Source organism: Tetrao urogallus (assembly GCF_951394365.1).
Source record: "Tetrao urogallus genome assembly, chromosome: 5".
Classification (NCBI taxonomy): domain Eukaryota; kingdom Metazoa; phylum Chordata; class Aves; order Galliformes; family Phasianidae; genus Tetrao; species Tetrao urogallus.
This window is the reverse complement of record NC_136818.1, coordinates 18,241,367-18,256,003: the sequence shown is the minus strand read 5'-3', so window position 1 is coordinate 18,256,003 and position 14,637 is coordinate 18,241,367. Positions and strand designations below refer to the sequence as shown.

The window sequence follows — 14,637 nt, the reverse complement described above, 5'->3', positions numbered from 1 at the left end:
AAAATTGTTTATGAACTCAGCAACCCACAAATCACATTCAAGAAGTTACTTTGAAGGTTTGATCTAAATCCCAAGGAATGTATTCTGCTGCTGCCAAACCCATAAGATTTGCTGCCATTTCTTACTGGTTTACAATGACTGCTAGTTGGAGTACCGCATTTAGAAAACAGAAGAAGAATCTCTGTTATAACCAGTGCCCACAAATTAAAAAAAATATATCCAGTTTCTCATGGATATTTAATCTACTGATTCAAACAAAAACCCTGGAACACTGCTTTCCTAATACCATTTGCCCAAAAGCTCCTATGAGAGAAATTTTGTAACAGTATTGACATGGAATAACTTCTCTTAAAAAGCAGTGACTGCCTCCTATCAGTTTCACAGATTTATCCATTAGCATTATATTACTTTTTGGTGTGGCTACATGGACCCTCAAGGACACGAGTGGAGCTTTCCTTGAGACAAAGACCTTCACTGCACAGTTGGCTGCCAGGCTCCTACAGATCTGCAGCTCTGAAGGTCTGCAAATAAAGGTGCAACTTCACAATATGTTACCTAGAATCTTACAAGATATATGAATCAAGTATTCCTATGGAAATACTGTGAATATGCATGTATTTGGTTAACATATGATGAAATCAGGAAATCTAGAGCAATACTCTGCTCTGCTTTCCATGCTTTACTTCAAGAAAAACTGCTGGCTTTAACAGCTGCTTGAAACTAAATAATTTACTTTCCTAAATAAGCCTAGACATAAATAGCCCTGCTATTACTACAACTTTTCTTGAGAAAAAAAAAAAAAAAAAAAAAAAAAAGGGTATCTAAGTTTAGGTCCACAAGCTTATAACTGTATTTTCCAACTAGTCTTCTGCATTTTTTCTGTAAGTCTCAAAACGTTCAACAAAAAGCTCTCGGCTTTCTTAAATCACTTGAAATGTTCACGTTTCAACATATTGCTACTTTCTGCTTGAAAACCCCTCCAACAGTACTTTCCACTTGGGTCTTTTCAGACAGGAGGAACACAGAACCTAAAGCAGGATGCTTTTTACATCCATGAAAACATGAAAACATGAAACACAATTTTACCTCCTTTCAGGGTCTACTTCACCAGCACGTGTAGCACAGAACATAGAACTCAGTTGCACCTCTTTCACACAACCACAGAATAATTATTATGCAGCCTTTTCTGTCTTCCCATCCTTGTTGTAAAGGTCACCATCCTCACTGACAGATCCACGAATTTCACATGAAATATTCCCTAACACATCACAGTTTATAAATTGTTAAGTTCAAACAAACTTAGTCAGTATTAATTTAGCTCACTATTTCTGACTAATTGGTCAGTCAGGAAGAGCTTTATAAATTCCTGAAACATTAGTGGAAGAAAGGAAAGGAAGAAAAGGAGAGAAAATAGACAAGTGGGAACAGAAAATGAAGTGTACTGAACAGTGGAGCACATTGTGCAGGCACCTGTAATAACTCTTAAATTTGTCTCAATGTGAGCAAAAGAAGTCTCAGAGCTGAACACAGAATGAAGTTCTGTTTATTCCAGACAAAGGATTCTCTCGTTTGACAACAATATTAGTGCAATTCTTGCTCCCACATTTTTGTCCCTTCAATTCCTGCTGAACCATGGAAGCCACGTCTAAAGTGAGTTTTTCCATGAGCACAGACTTTAATCAGTCTACTTACTACCTGAGAAAATAAAAGCAAATTAGAGTACTGAGAGAAATCACTGAGAAAGATTTCCTGGAAGTGAGTCAAATTTTCCTCTCATTGGCATTCAGCACCAGTGCCACAGCAAGCAGAGGAAAAAAGAAAGCAAACAAAACAAGTAGAAAGAAGAGAGAAAGAAACGTGCTATTTCTTAATTTTGAGGACAGGGCTAAGGATTGGAACTTTGATCATGAAAATCCTCTTGTAGTAACCTCTATTTGCACAAGACTGAGAAAGAGATATTAATTCATTCTGCTTTATTCTGTGGTTGTGCAGGAAGCTCAGGAATACATTTCCACAAGGAATAGAGCCAAAAATCTGCATATAAATATACAGATCTTTAACAGATATGGGTTTTGTTCCTACACCTTGCAGAGTATCAAGCTAAATAGCCAGTGAATACAAGTGCACGGTGTAAAGCAAAACAAGGAAGTATGTGTTTTCAGTACACTAACAGGTAATAGTTGATCAATTAATCCTTGTCAGCATAAACATTCTCTCCAATATCATTAGTTTAGATAAGTACTTTAAATTCACCTTCTTCCATTTTCCTTCCATTGTTCTACCTAGCTAGAAAGAACTAAAAGCATTTTGAAATACATAACTTACTTTTTATCAAGTACCACCACTCCTTGTCTGGGATGTGTTACATAAAATTGAGTCGCCTACTGCTGCTCACTGCCTGTCTAATACAATAGCAAAACACCACATCTTTGAATATGAAAAGTTTGTAACCAGGGTATATTTTGAAGCAAGTCTAATATGGTATCAGACTGAGTCTTCTGGTCTTTTTCCCCCAAAGTGTACTGCATCAACAGATCAAACCAAAGGCAGATATCCAGTAATTTTACAAGTATCAATAGTCTCACAAAATAACTTTTAGAAAGGACTCCCATTCCCAGTAGCAGACCACAAGAGCTTATGCATTTTTGTTTCCCTATTAAAAAAATATTGCCAAGTCTGTGAATTCTTGTTCTTCCACAGGTTTGTGGTGTTTTCAGCAAAAAAATATAGCTCTAATTTATTTAGTGAATACTCAAATTAACAATGAAATGTACTTTAAAAAAAAAAAAAAAACTGTACCTTTTTCCATTTTAAAAGATGTGCAACAAGGAAAAATTCTGTACTCTCAGTTATATGTACACAAATTTCCTCAAGAACAGAAGAAATCTGTGAATGTCTAAATTAGGGCAGAGTTTGGCTCTTACAATCTATCTGCAACATAACATTCTTTCCAGAACTCATTTATCTTTCTCGTCTCTACTCACATGGCAGGTATAGCAAATAAGCTATATGAAAAATGCATACCAAGATATTCAACACCAAGCCTTTCACATGACTCCAAGCAGGCTTTTTTTGTGTTTTCATAGCCATAATCACCGTGCCACAGTTTGGTAGTTATCCAGAGGTCCTCCCGCTTCACACCACTTTCTTTGATAGCTTTTTGGAGGAGAGATTCACAGCCATATCTTTTTGCTGTGTCAATATGACGAATGCCGCACTGCCGTAACGCATGGACCACAGCATCATGGGAATAGCCACCTTGATGGGAAGTACCTAAAGGAAGTCAGAAGTGAAAGGTGAGCAACATATTTCATACATTATTTTGTTTTACAAGTATTGCCTCAGAATGTTGTTACTGAATTGCCACTTCACAACAGTAAAGAAATGGGAACTGATGAGTGCCATACAGATCTCTAGGATGGGAAAACACATAAGATGCTACAATGCTGATGCTGGTCAGAAGTAACCCCAACAGAATCAAAGACGAACAGTAAAGAAGTGAGGTCATGGATGAGGATGAAGACCATAAAAGAAAACAGACACATAAAAGAAAAGACCATAAAAGAAAATCCATATGTGACATTTAGTTTTCAAACAGGAGCACAAGATTTTCAGATAAAAATATTAACAATTTTAAAATTATATATATAACTTGAAAACAACTCACTCTGCAAAAAGTATACCCTGAAACATTTACTCTGTTGACCTTGAAGCTCCTCCTGGTAGCTTCAAGATATTACTGCACTGTACAACCCCAGGCTGGGCCATACTGCAGGTGCAATTCACATAATGTCAAACTCAGAAATACCCAAAACAATGCAATCTTACACAAGAGTTAGAGAATGGCTATACAGGGAGTCTTGGTAACAAAGTACTGTAACTCTCATTGCGTAGATATTCACTGGATGTACAGAAGTGCATTTCACTTGTCAAGGGGACGGAAGGAGGAGGAGACTTGGCAGGAAAAGCAGTCAGCAGGAGGACTGCCAGATAAAGAATTGGTTGAGAGCATAGAGGATGGTATTTCTCCTTACCCTTTCCTGTTAGCTGTTTTTTTTTTTTGCCATGAGCCCCTCACCCACTCACCTCTACTCAGACTTCTCACAAACAGTATTTTCTACAGTTTGCTTGAGGAAATGCTCAGTCAGCCTAAGTCACTGACTAAAGCAAGCTTCTAAGATGATGACTTGTATTTAAAGGCCCAAATTCCAGAAGCAGCAATAAGCGTGCAGATGGTTATGGCATTAACTTCAGGAGGGCCTTGTGCAGTTGTGATGGATAACAGCACCAAGCTCTTGAGCCTCTGCTGAATTTAATACATACAGGAATCCAGGCCAAAGAAAATAAAGTGAGATTTGTCTCCAGCTGTTAATTTGCTCCTTCACTCCACACATAGCATTTATTTCTAGATTAAGCACATCATGAAATTATTAAGCGTGTAAGTCCAACCAAACTATCAGAAAGACTATAGAAACAACTATCTTACGCTCATCCTTAGAATTTTCCATGCCTGGACTGGAGGGAGGATGCCCATAGTAATGTGTGTGACTTCCTCGCACACACTGTGACAATGCAGGCAAGAACAAGCACTTATGCTGCTGCAGGGCATATAAAATAAGCCAAGTCTCCTAAGTGCTTATTATTTTTTAAATTCCCGATCTTATAAGTAAAGTCTATGTTATTTCTGTAATTTGCTCACCGCTGGTAGAACACTTAAGATATAATAAAAGTGCATCCAGAGGAGGGCCACAAAGACAACTGGAACACCTCTCTTATGAAGACAGGCTGAGGGAGCTGGGCTTGTTTAGCTAAGGGAAGGCTATGGGGAAACCTCACTGGGGCTTTCAGAACTTAAAGGGAGCTTACAAGCAGAAGGGGGGGACCACCTTTCTACCTGATCTGATGGACAAGGACAAATGTCTTTTAAGTAGAAGAGATTTAAGTTAGATTTTTGGAGGAAATTCTTTACTCAGAGAGCGGTGAGGCCTTGGCACAGACTGCCCAGAGAAGCTTGGATGTTCCACCCCTGGAGGCATTCAAGGCCAGGTTGGATGGGGCCCTGGGCAGCCTGACCTAACTGCTGGCAACCCCACCCATGTCAGGGGATTGATCTTTAAGGTCCCTTCCAACCTGAGCCATTCTATGATAATATGATCTAATCTGGCACACAAAGACTTAGAGAATCATGATATTCTACTCACAACGGGACAATCCCTGATTCATACTTGATTACTAAACTTGGAGTACTGGATTCTTCACTGATTTCAGAGTGATAAAACAACGCTACTATATTCCTACAATTTTGATGTGCCCAATTTTAAACAAAGTTTAAGTGTTTTAAAAGACAAAACTTTAAAGCTCTTTTCTCCAGTCATTGACAGACACTGCAACGGGTTCAATTTCTGCATCATCTAGCAATCATTTCTCTGTAACTTGTTTTACACCAAAAAGCATAAGTTAAATTGCACTTCCAAAACTGCTATTTCAAACTCTTAATAAGTGGTTTTAGATTAAAGCAATGCTAATCTATATGCACGTTCTATACATGTAATTTTTTCAATATTCAGATACTAAAGGAATTTTATTGAAAAATTATACAACTAGAATTTTAAAAAATTACTACACTTTTACATAAAAATCCCTTATAATAAGCTGGTATTAGTGCCAAATAAATTAGGTTGTAATTATTATGCCTGTTTCTGGCTGAATGGACTTCTCCAAGCACAGAATGAATGAAGTTCATTTAGAGGTCTGGCAAATGGACTCAGTCTCTTTTCATGCATAATAGATTTCAGCAAGAACATTGAGGACAGTTTTGCTGGTTTTTTTTTTTTTTTTTTTTTTTTTTTTTTTTTTTTTTTTTTTTTTTTTTTTTAACATTAACCCTTTTAAGGTAAGGGGAGAGAGCAGGAAAGAAGGGGAAAGGAGAATATATCTGTTATTGTTCCCGATTCCATGATGCATACTTGCTTCAAGGAAAATAAAGTAACAAAGATTCACTTGAGGAAACGATCCCAACTGCTTCACCTGCAACAGTTCCAATTCACTACATAAATCAATGTGCAATAGTTTTCATTTAATTTTTTCCTCAAAAAGGAATCAGAACCTACTTTCCCTCTCACTTTCTGGAATAACATGTCTTCACACTCTCTGAGAAATATGAAGATATTATTTATCTAAACATATTACAAACTTCCTCTGATGTAAGTAATTACTGCTACTTGAAATCAGCAGAACCACTTAATTTAGGAGAGTCCATATTAATGAAACTACAGGCTGAATAGAGATCATTTCCCTAACATCAGTTTGCAGTACTAAATTAAAACCCAGCTGACAAACAGAACACCTAGAAAAACATCCATTCTTTCGTACTTTTTTTTTTTAATCTTTAAGTAGACATTTCAGAAAAAGAAATCTAAAAAAAAAAATCATTTTATCAATGTTTACATACTCATTGTATGCATATGATGTTGTCTACTATAATGAGCTTGAAATAATCTTGTTCTATTAATTTTATTTCTATTATTCCGACATTACATAATAATCGGGTCACAATCTCTGTTGATGTGATATAATAAATTCATTCAAGTTTTTGCTATCAGTACATTATTAACTTCTGATGATGAAACATAAAGCATTACTTATATGTGCGGCCAATGAACATACAGCACATTTCAAGGTTCACTGCTCATCCATTCACAGAACCGCACACCCGTTCCATAGACTGGCTCACGGACGGGCAGTCTTTACTCATCATCACTGCTTAATGCTATTGAAAGAGGCAGCCACAGTCTTCCCTCCTTGTCTTTCATCTACTTCTGTATTCATATGACCCCTGACAAACTGATTCAGACTGTTGAACAGACAAAAAGAAAATGTTCACTTTATGATCGCCAAGGGAGCTGAACACCTTCCAGAGGAAGAACCAGAACAAAATTTCAAGAGATGGGGAGAAAAACTGAGCAAGTAAAACTCCTCTTGAGCAGCAGTAGCTAAGTTATTAGATATACTTTTTTTTAAAGCTTTTAGATAAACATTTCACTACTTTTTTTAAGAGTAGTATTCAAGACAGCCAAAAAATTATCTGAAAGTCTTTCTCTGTGAACTTGCCTCCTCAACAAACACGTTATACTGTGATAAACACAAGTTTATCCAAACCATATCCATGCAAGGTCACAGCTGTATAAAAGCTGCAGAAGTAACTGAAGGCCCAGCGTAGCGCTGTAACTCTGACCAACAGGTGCTGCTGCATATGGTTTTGTGTGAATATGGTGCAAGAGGAGCTGGAGCAGTTGAAGCATGTGTCAAAGAGAAGTACACAAGCATCATTTTCAGCTCTGCAATTCTACTCAGGCACCAAGGAGCAGACTACAAGAACACAGCCTGGCCATGGTGTAAGAGTAGTAGAGAGCCGTAACACATTTATTGTGTGTGCAGGGAAAGGGAAGCCAGAATTGCTCGTTTTCGCTCTTCCTGAGAGGAAGGAAGAAATGGCAGTGAGCCATTGTTGACAGAAGTACTGCGTCCCTTCCACCCCACAGAGGGTCTGACTGTGAAGGAAATTCATATCACCTACTGCTAAACTGAGCTACTTCTCTGATCACTGACACACTATTCATCTAGCCAGAACTTCAGAAAAGGAGTTACAACATCAGTTTTGCACACCTCCAACATTAAGCACATGAGCTTTGCAAGCTGCCCCTATTTTCACTGGGATACTGTGGCTCTGAAATCACCACTAAACAGAAGTAAAAATATCATTCAGAAAAGGATTTTTTCCCCCTGTACGAATAACGATATTTCCAGTGAAAAATGCCAACTATTTCAATCATGCAGCTGTCACACGCAAGTATTCTCATCATTGAGAACTTCTCAATTAAATTTTTATGGAAGGACAAATCAAAAACCTAACCTACACATTTGAAAGGCAGACTCTGAATGTGCAATTCACGTACAAATTTCATAAGCAGAGCAGCAGCACACATTTAAATGCCTTTCCAGACAGACTGCCAAATCTTGAAGCCTTTTCTTTCACTCCACACTTTCCCACCACCGTGAGAACTATTTCTCATTAACAACCAAATTGGTTTCAGATGCTCTGCTATAAGATGTTACCTTAGAAACCGTTTGGTAAAAGACTGTGGCTTCCTTCCATAGAAATCTCAAGCAGTGAAAAGACAGATTTTCTGGCATAAATCAAATCCAATTTCTAGGGTTCACTAAACCCTTTCTCCTCAGAATAACGTTTTGTGACTAGATCTTAGCAGTTAATAGTGCACGAAGAACTGCTGGTGTGAACCAGTTTTAAATGATTTTCATTCTCCCCCCTTTGTTAGCCCAACTGAAATTACTTCCAGTACTTATACCTTGATGGAATCTTCAGTTTCATAACTAATAAGGATGATATGTGCTACATATGGCAAATACAGAGACTGACTACAAATATTCATGTTAATTTCTCCCTTTTTAAAGCATTTTCCTAAACTACTGTCTGATAAAGATTGCATGAGCTGACTGACAACACCAGACGTTTGGAAATACTTCACAATAAGTGACAGATCGGTGATGGTATTTTCCTTCTTCAAACTACTTCCACAAAGAAAAAATGATCAAAAGGAAAAAAAGACACAAATATTAAGTCCATACTCTGTTCCTGAGTTGAACATTACCATACTCTTTCCCGCTATACTTATAGTTTTCCATATAATTTACAATAAGCATAATTAGCATATAATGAAGCACAGGGATAATAAAACTAAAAACTGTAATTAACCATCTGGTTAATAATTCAAAACCACAAAATCTCGTAAATATGATAGGAAAAAAAAAACTATGAAGAGAACTGTAATTTATAGTTATCTGTAGCTTACAACATAAAGTGGATGTAAACCAACTCATTCCTGTAGCACCCTAATTGATGCCTAATTTTAACATCATAATAGTGCCCTTCATACCTACCAAACTGCTCAGTGAATAAAGCACAACTGTGATCCATGGCAAGATCCCACTGCTGCGAAATGAGGACACTGACAGGTCTGAGTCTTGCAGTGTCCCACTGATATCTGAGGGCATTCATGAGATTGAAGGGCAGCAGCAACACAGTTATTTGAACTAAAAAGCTACGTAAACTTAAACAGAACAATAAAGAACATTTCTAATCAAATGCTTTTTATTCTTATCACGTAAGAATTTTAACTGTCTTTTCACAAAGTTCCCAAGACAAACAACATTTCTGATAGCCCCTCCTCTCACATTGCACACTCGATCTTAGGCCGGTGTGTGTAAGAATGCAAAGCACACCCATTCAGGAACAAAGGTATGGAACAGAGCTGAAGCTATAGAACTGGCATGAAGCCACAGTGGTAGTGCCCCCCTTTCTCTCCTCTCTGCACCTGGCAATGAGGATTTTGCATCTCCATGCACAGCAGGTACTTCATGTAAACATGAAAGGACTGAAGACAGCTTAGGAACCAGTCCCTGCCTCCCCCAGCTTGGAAGCATGAGGGACTACTACACTTAGGTTACAGCAGCATGTGACTTCACCACTCAGTGCTACCAGGACTGTGGATGCTAAGGAGCTCCAGCAAAGAAAATATCTGTGGTAGATTATCTGCTATATGAAGGCTGAAAGACAAAAATTGGGCTTTTTTTTTTCCAATAAGATTTTGTATCATTCTTCTACATTACAGGAACACGGTGAAAGGTAAAAATTTAATATTGCTGGAGCTCATTTCTCTCTTTATTTCAACCAGGCTGCAAATAATTTGCTCATCTAATGAGCAATTAAAAATGTAAGATTTAAAAGTACAACCATTAGGGCCTCCTACATTTTATTTACAACATCTTCCCACAGAAAACCAGCCTTGGGATTGTGGCTCCATTGACTCTCAAGAATCTGTATAGCTCATTGTTGAAATGTGGGCCTTCATTACAGTAATTATTGGCACTACAATGCACTTAATTAACATTTAGGCCATCCCTTTCTTTGGCATCACGTGCACATCTGTAAGACCAACATTTGTCACAAAGTGACAGCCAGTAGGTTTCACCAAGTTAGAAGAGGCCACATTTTTCTCCGTACTGTCTACAAACATCCACCCACATGGAATATGGCCACATTTTGTACAAATGAGAGAAGTTAAATATATGGAGGCCCTCAAAGCTCAAGTACAACTTCTCAGAGTCAGACTTTCTGAAACCATACATGAATTGAGACAGAAAGATTTATAGATGTGGCATTTTGTTCATCACAAGAGGCTATTAAGGAAACTCGGTAACCATGGCTGAGAAGTTAATTCCTGACAGAATTAGAAAAGAAGAGGAAAAAAAAAGGTTGAAGCACAAAACAAAGGGAAGAAATAAACAGCCAATTCTTATTACAGAGTAAGATTAATACAGAGGAGTGCCATAGGTCTTGGTACCAGGACCACTGTTCCATAAATTTTCTGAAGCTGAGGAAAAAAGAGCCACAAAAAAAGAAAAGCAGTAAGAGTGGAGAACCAGAAGAGAAGTCTTGATTCTGCTGCCATTAAACTGAAAAGCAAAAGCACAATCTCATTTGACTCCAGTCCCAACTGGGTCTTTTTTTTTTGTCTACAGTTAAGATTAACAGCGACTATGAGCAATTTTATGGCTAATAATCAAGAAGCAAATAACTGCATTAGCAGTGTATAATGGAAGGAAATGTTAAAATGCTTCTACTCAGCATTACAATTCAGGTTACATGTAGCATTTTGAGGAAAAAAAGACAACAAAGAAACTTGAGGTAATGAAAGTGGTGTAACGGGATTTTTCTCAAGGAAAACAAGCAAACACCACCAACACAGCAAAAACAATCACCTCTCTGGAAAAAAGTGAGAATAATACTAATTCAATAAGTTTTGTATGGTTGTGATGCAAATAATGCAAAGACTTAAACACTGCAATCAGCAAAGGAAGCAAAAACTCGGTTACAATTCATTGTAGATAAAGCTACAGATGAACATCAGGAATCTCATATACGGAACATCTTGAATTCAGGACAGGAGAGATGCTTCCCCTTGACTATGAAGGGATCACATGTGTGTGCGTCTGTGCATATTATTCTCCTGAGTTGGTACAACAGAGGGATAAATGCAGTAAAAAAGCAATTAAAGCAAGTTAGTAGTGCTATAAATTAACTCACGCCACATTATTCATTAGGACTCTTTTTCACTCTCTCCATCAGGCTTTGGCTATTTGACTGTAAGCTGCTCAGAGCCACACCTGCCTGCTTTCCCAGTCGCAGCGCCTCGCATAATGGCAGCACCCATTACTGAATTCTGTAACAAACACTGCTGCGAGTAATAAAACACAGGCTGTGTGGCATGATAAGGCACAACACGTACAAAAACATGGTTCTCATTATTGATGGTTTTTTTCCCTGAAGCCTCTTCCCATACAAAACTGTAATTCATTTTATACCTTGAGAGGAGATCACGAGGTTATCTTTTTTTTTTTATCTCATCAAGTTGTAATTAATTCTAGCTTCTTCAAGGATTTACATGGAGAACAACTTGACAAGAAAACATTCTATGTATATTTTTGGTACTATTAACACATCTTGGCAGGAAATCACATGCTATTTGACCAAATCTCTGCTTACTTAATCCCATGATTACTGTCTCTTCTTTTTGTTTACATCATAAACAAGAAAAAGTTCTAAATCATTTTGCTTTGCTAAATAAAAACTTAGCTGTAGTGCATACTTTAACAGAAAGCTGGGTTGCCTTAGAATAATCAGCAGGCATCTCAGGAAAGACTGCTTGTTTCACCACTGCCAGCAGCCATGGAGCTGTATTGAGTCAGAAGAAAGACAACAAAGAAAGGGAATAAGCAAGTAAGTAAACACAGATAGAATTTACTGAAAGTACAGGTTTGGGCATACTGTTCCAAGGGCCTTCAGGCTGACCATCAGCTGTGCAGGCTGCATAATGTGCAGTGCTCAAATCCATCGCTCTCACTAGAGGTTATGAACTAACACAAGACCGCTTAACCTCCTGCTTTCCTGTCTCCCCTATTGCATAAAGCCTTGACAAACTTACTGCTCTTCTCCTACATGTTTGGAAGACCCAGGGAACAGTGAAATGGAAATCAATTTGACAAACAGAAAGCTCAGTTAACAAAAAAAAAAAAAAGGAAATAAATCACCTTTTGATATCTGAAGCTTGAACAGAAAAAGCAGATATTTGTGACAGAATGCTATTCTAGACCGCTGTGGCACTCTCTCAGCTAACATGCTCTGCCTGAAAGCACATGAGATGTCTCATACGCTGACTCTCGCTGCTATAAAAGAGGTTTCATCACTTGGAAATAACTTGCATATCTTTCTAATCAGCCTCACAGCTGGCCTGACCGCATGGATAGCTGCGACTATCTTAACACAGCACAACTCTCTCTCTTTCTTTGGAGCTTTTAGAAAGATTATCTAGCAAGAGGCAGCATGCATGTCTACCATCTCAAAGTCGACTTACTCACAGATAACAATTATGTCTGCATGCTTAGAAGGATAAGACAATCAAATCTTAAATCCCGCAGAAAATGCCACACAGAAAATGCCTCCTCATACAGGAAAGTTTTTCTCCACATTTTTGCTCAGTAAACGCCACAGGAACCAAGCTGAACCATGACAGTAAATTTTTCTGAGCTGCAAATATTAGTTAATTGCAGTGAAGTTGTAATAAAAATAAGCCAGTAATTTGTAGAAGAGTATAAAGTGGGAATACCTAGCATAGATCCACAGATAAAGATCCCATTGTGTTGGGCTGCATATCTTGGTATTTAGTGTTGGCCATAAACACCTCTTAATTTTTTTACCTTTAAATCTGCAATGTTTTTCAGCATTTGTCAGGAAAATCCTCAAATTACTTCACTGGTTCCTACATATTACAAGATGCTGAAAAAGCTACAAAATACATAAGAAATTTGTCAGAGTGTTACTCTGTCAGGACAAGAACGGAGAATTGAGGTCAAAGAACCAAACCTCTGGAAAGCTACACCCTGCAGAAAGCACTGGGCCAGAAAATCTCAAATGTAATTGTCTGCCACAGCATTATCCACTTACTGAAGTTTGAGTTCAGGCCTGACAGTCAAACTACTACAAACTGAAATGACTGAAGGACAGCAAGCAGCATGCCAATTGGAGACTTTTTCAGCCTGCTTTTCCCAGTCACCTGGGATTACAATCTTCATGCATAACAATCTCCAATGGAAAAGTGAGGTTTCTGTACACAATTCTGAAATACAGTTCAGCAAATACTGAAACAATGGCCATAAGACGGAATCCATTCTCTAAGAAGGATCATTTAAATGTTTCCGGCATTTGTAAAAAAAAATCTCTAAGTCAACTAAATTGATAAAAAGAGGTTCAACAAAGGAATTCAGTGAAAGAAAAAAAGAGTCACTCCTTACAATACAGAACCTTTTGCTCATTGTATAAGGACTATAAGAGGGGCAGCTACATCAAGTAATGATAATAGACGCTAAACTAAAGAGTTCATAGATGCTAAACTGAAGAGTTCATGCCTTGGGTATACAATAGCATATCCTCACGAGCACACATGCACATGGTACAAGCAGTTATCAACATGTTGTAGATTTTTGGACCCCTTTGCTGATGAACTGAGCTGCTAAGACTTTTTAATTCTGCTCAAGTGATTTTGGTACTCAGAAATGAGCACTATCAGCTCTAGCTATCCATCCTGTGTTTATGGATTAAAAAAACAACTCCTGTTGACTTAAGAGGCTTAACATGCTCCTAAAGCCTCAGCTCTAACTTTGCCCTCCTTACACTTATGAGAATCCTAAATCATTGTTCTGAAGTAAGATAAAGCTGAAAGGGGCACAGAGGCCATTTTATTTGATACTTGTGTGAGTGATTAACCGCAGTATGAGTGATTAACAACTCCAACAAAGCATGTAAGTGCCCCTGATGGGTGTGTTTATCTGAAATACCTGAAATCCTGGGATAGCAAACCAACCTGCGATAAGAGCACATCACAAACATTGACAGGTAAGGGTCCTTGTGCTGCAGAGTGTACTGTGGATGGAAGAGGATTTCGGAAAGATTTCAAAGAGGCCGAATGAAATCCCCAAATGCTGCGTAAAGGCTTCAAGAGAGAAAATAACTCTTCACACTTACAATAAATAAAAGCAATGTAAACCTGCGGCCCTTTGCTCACTTAACACAACGGCCTCCTAAACTACAACTGGCATTGCCAGAACAGATGCGACCCCACGGAAATCTCTTTTTCCACACGTTCACGAGCTCTTAATGAGGCCCGAGGGCTCTCCGGCCGCTCAGCACCGCCGCAGCCCCAGGCGGGAGCAGCCACCGAGGAGGACGCGTTCCGCCGGGGCTGCTCCCGGCGCCTCAGGGCCCGCAGGCAGAACTGCCGGGAAGTAGGGGCCGCCGGGAACCGGCAGCGCACGGCACCGCCGCAGAGTGCCGGGGGAACCGGGGCCCCGCGGCCGCCTCCTGCCACGTTACAGCGGCGGGCAGGCTGTACCGGCGGGCACTTACCGAGCCCCAGCACCGGGATGCTGCGACCACTGCGGAGCAGCACCGCGGGGCAGCCCCCCGGCCCACCAAGAGCCATGCCGAGCAACGCAGCTCCCGGC

At 38.9% G+C, this 14,637-nt stretch overlaps 1 protein-coding gene across 1 annotated transcript in view; it reads right to left on the bottom strand.

Annotated features, from left to right (window-relative positions):
• Positions 1-14,615, bottom strand: part of LOC306946731 (putative oxidoreductase ZK1290.5) — a gene marked incomplete at both ends in the record, with an annotated part of 37,522 nt that extends 22,907 nt beyond the window's left edge. Inside the window, 2 exons of the mRNA XM_079535834.1 lie at positions 3,025-3,273; positions 14,540-14,615. Of these exons, the coding sequence (XP_079391960.1) occupies positions 3,025-3,273; positions 14,540-14,615 (325 nt within the window). The remainder of the gene's footprint in view (positions 1-3,024; positions 3,274-14,539) is intronic.
• Between the last annotated feature and the right edge of the window lie 22 nt (positions 14,616-14,637).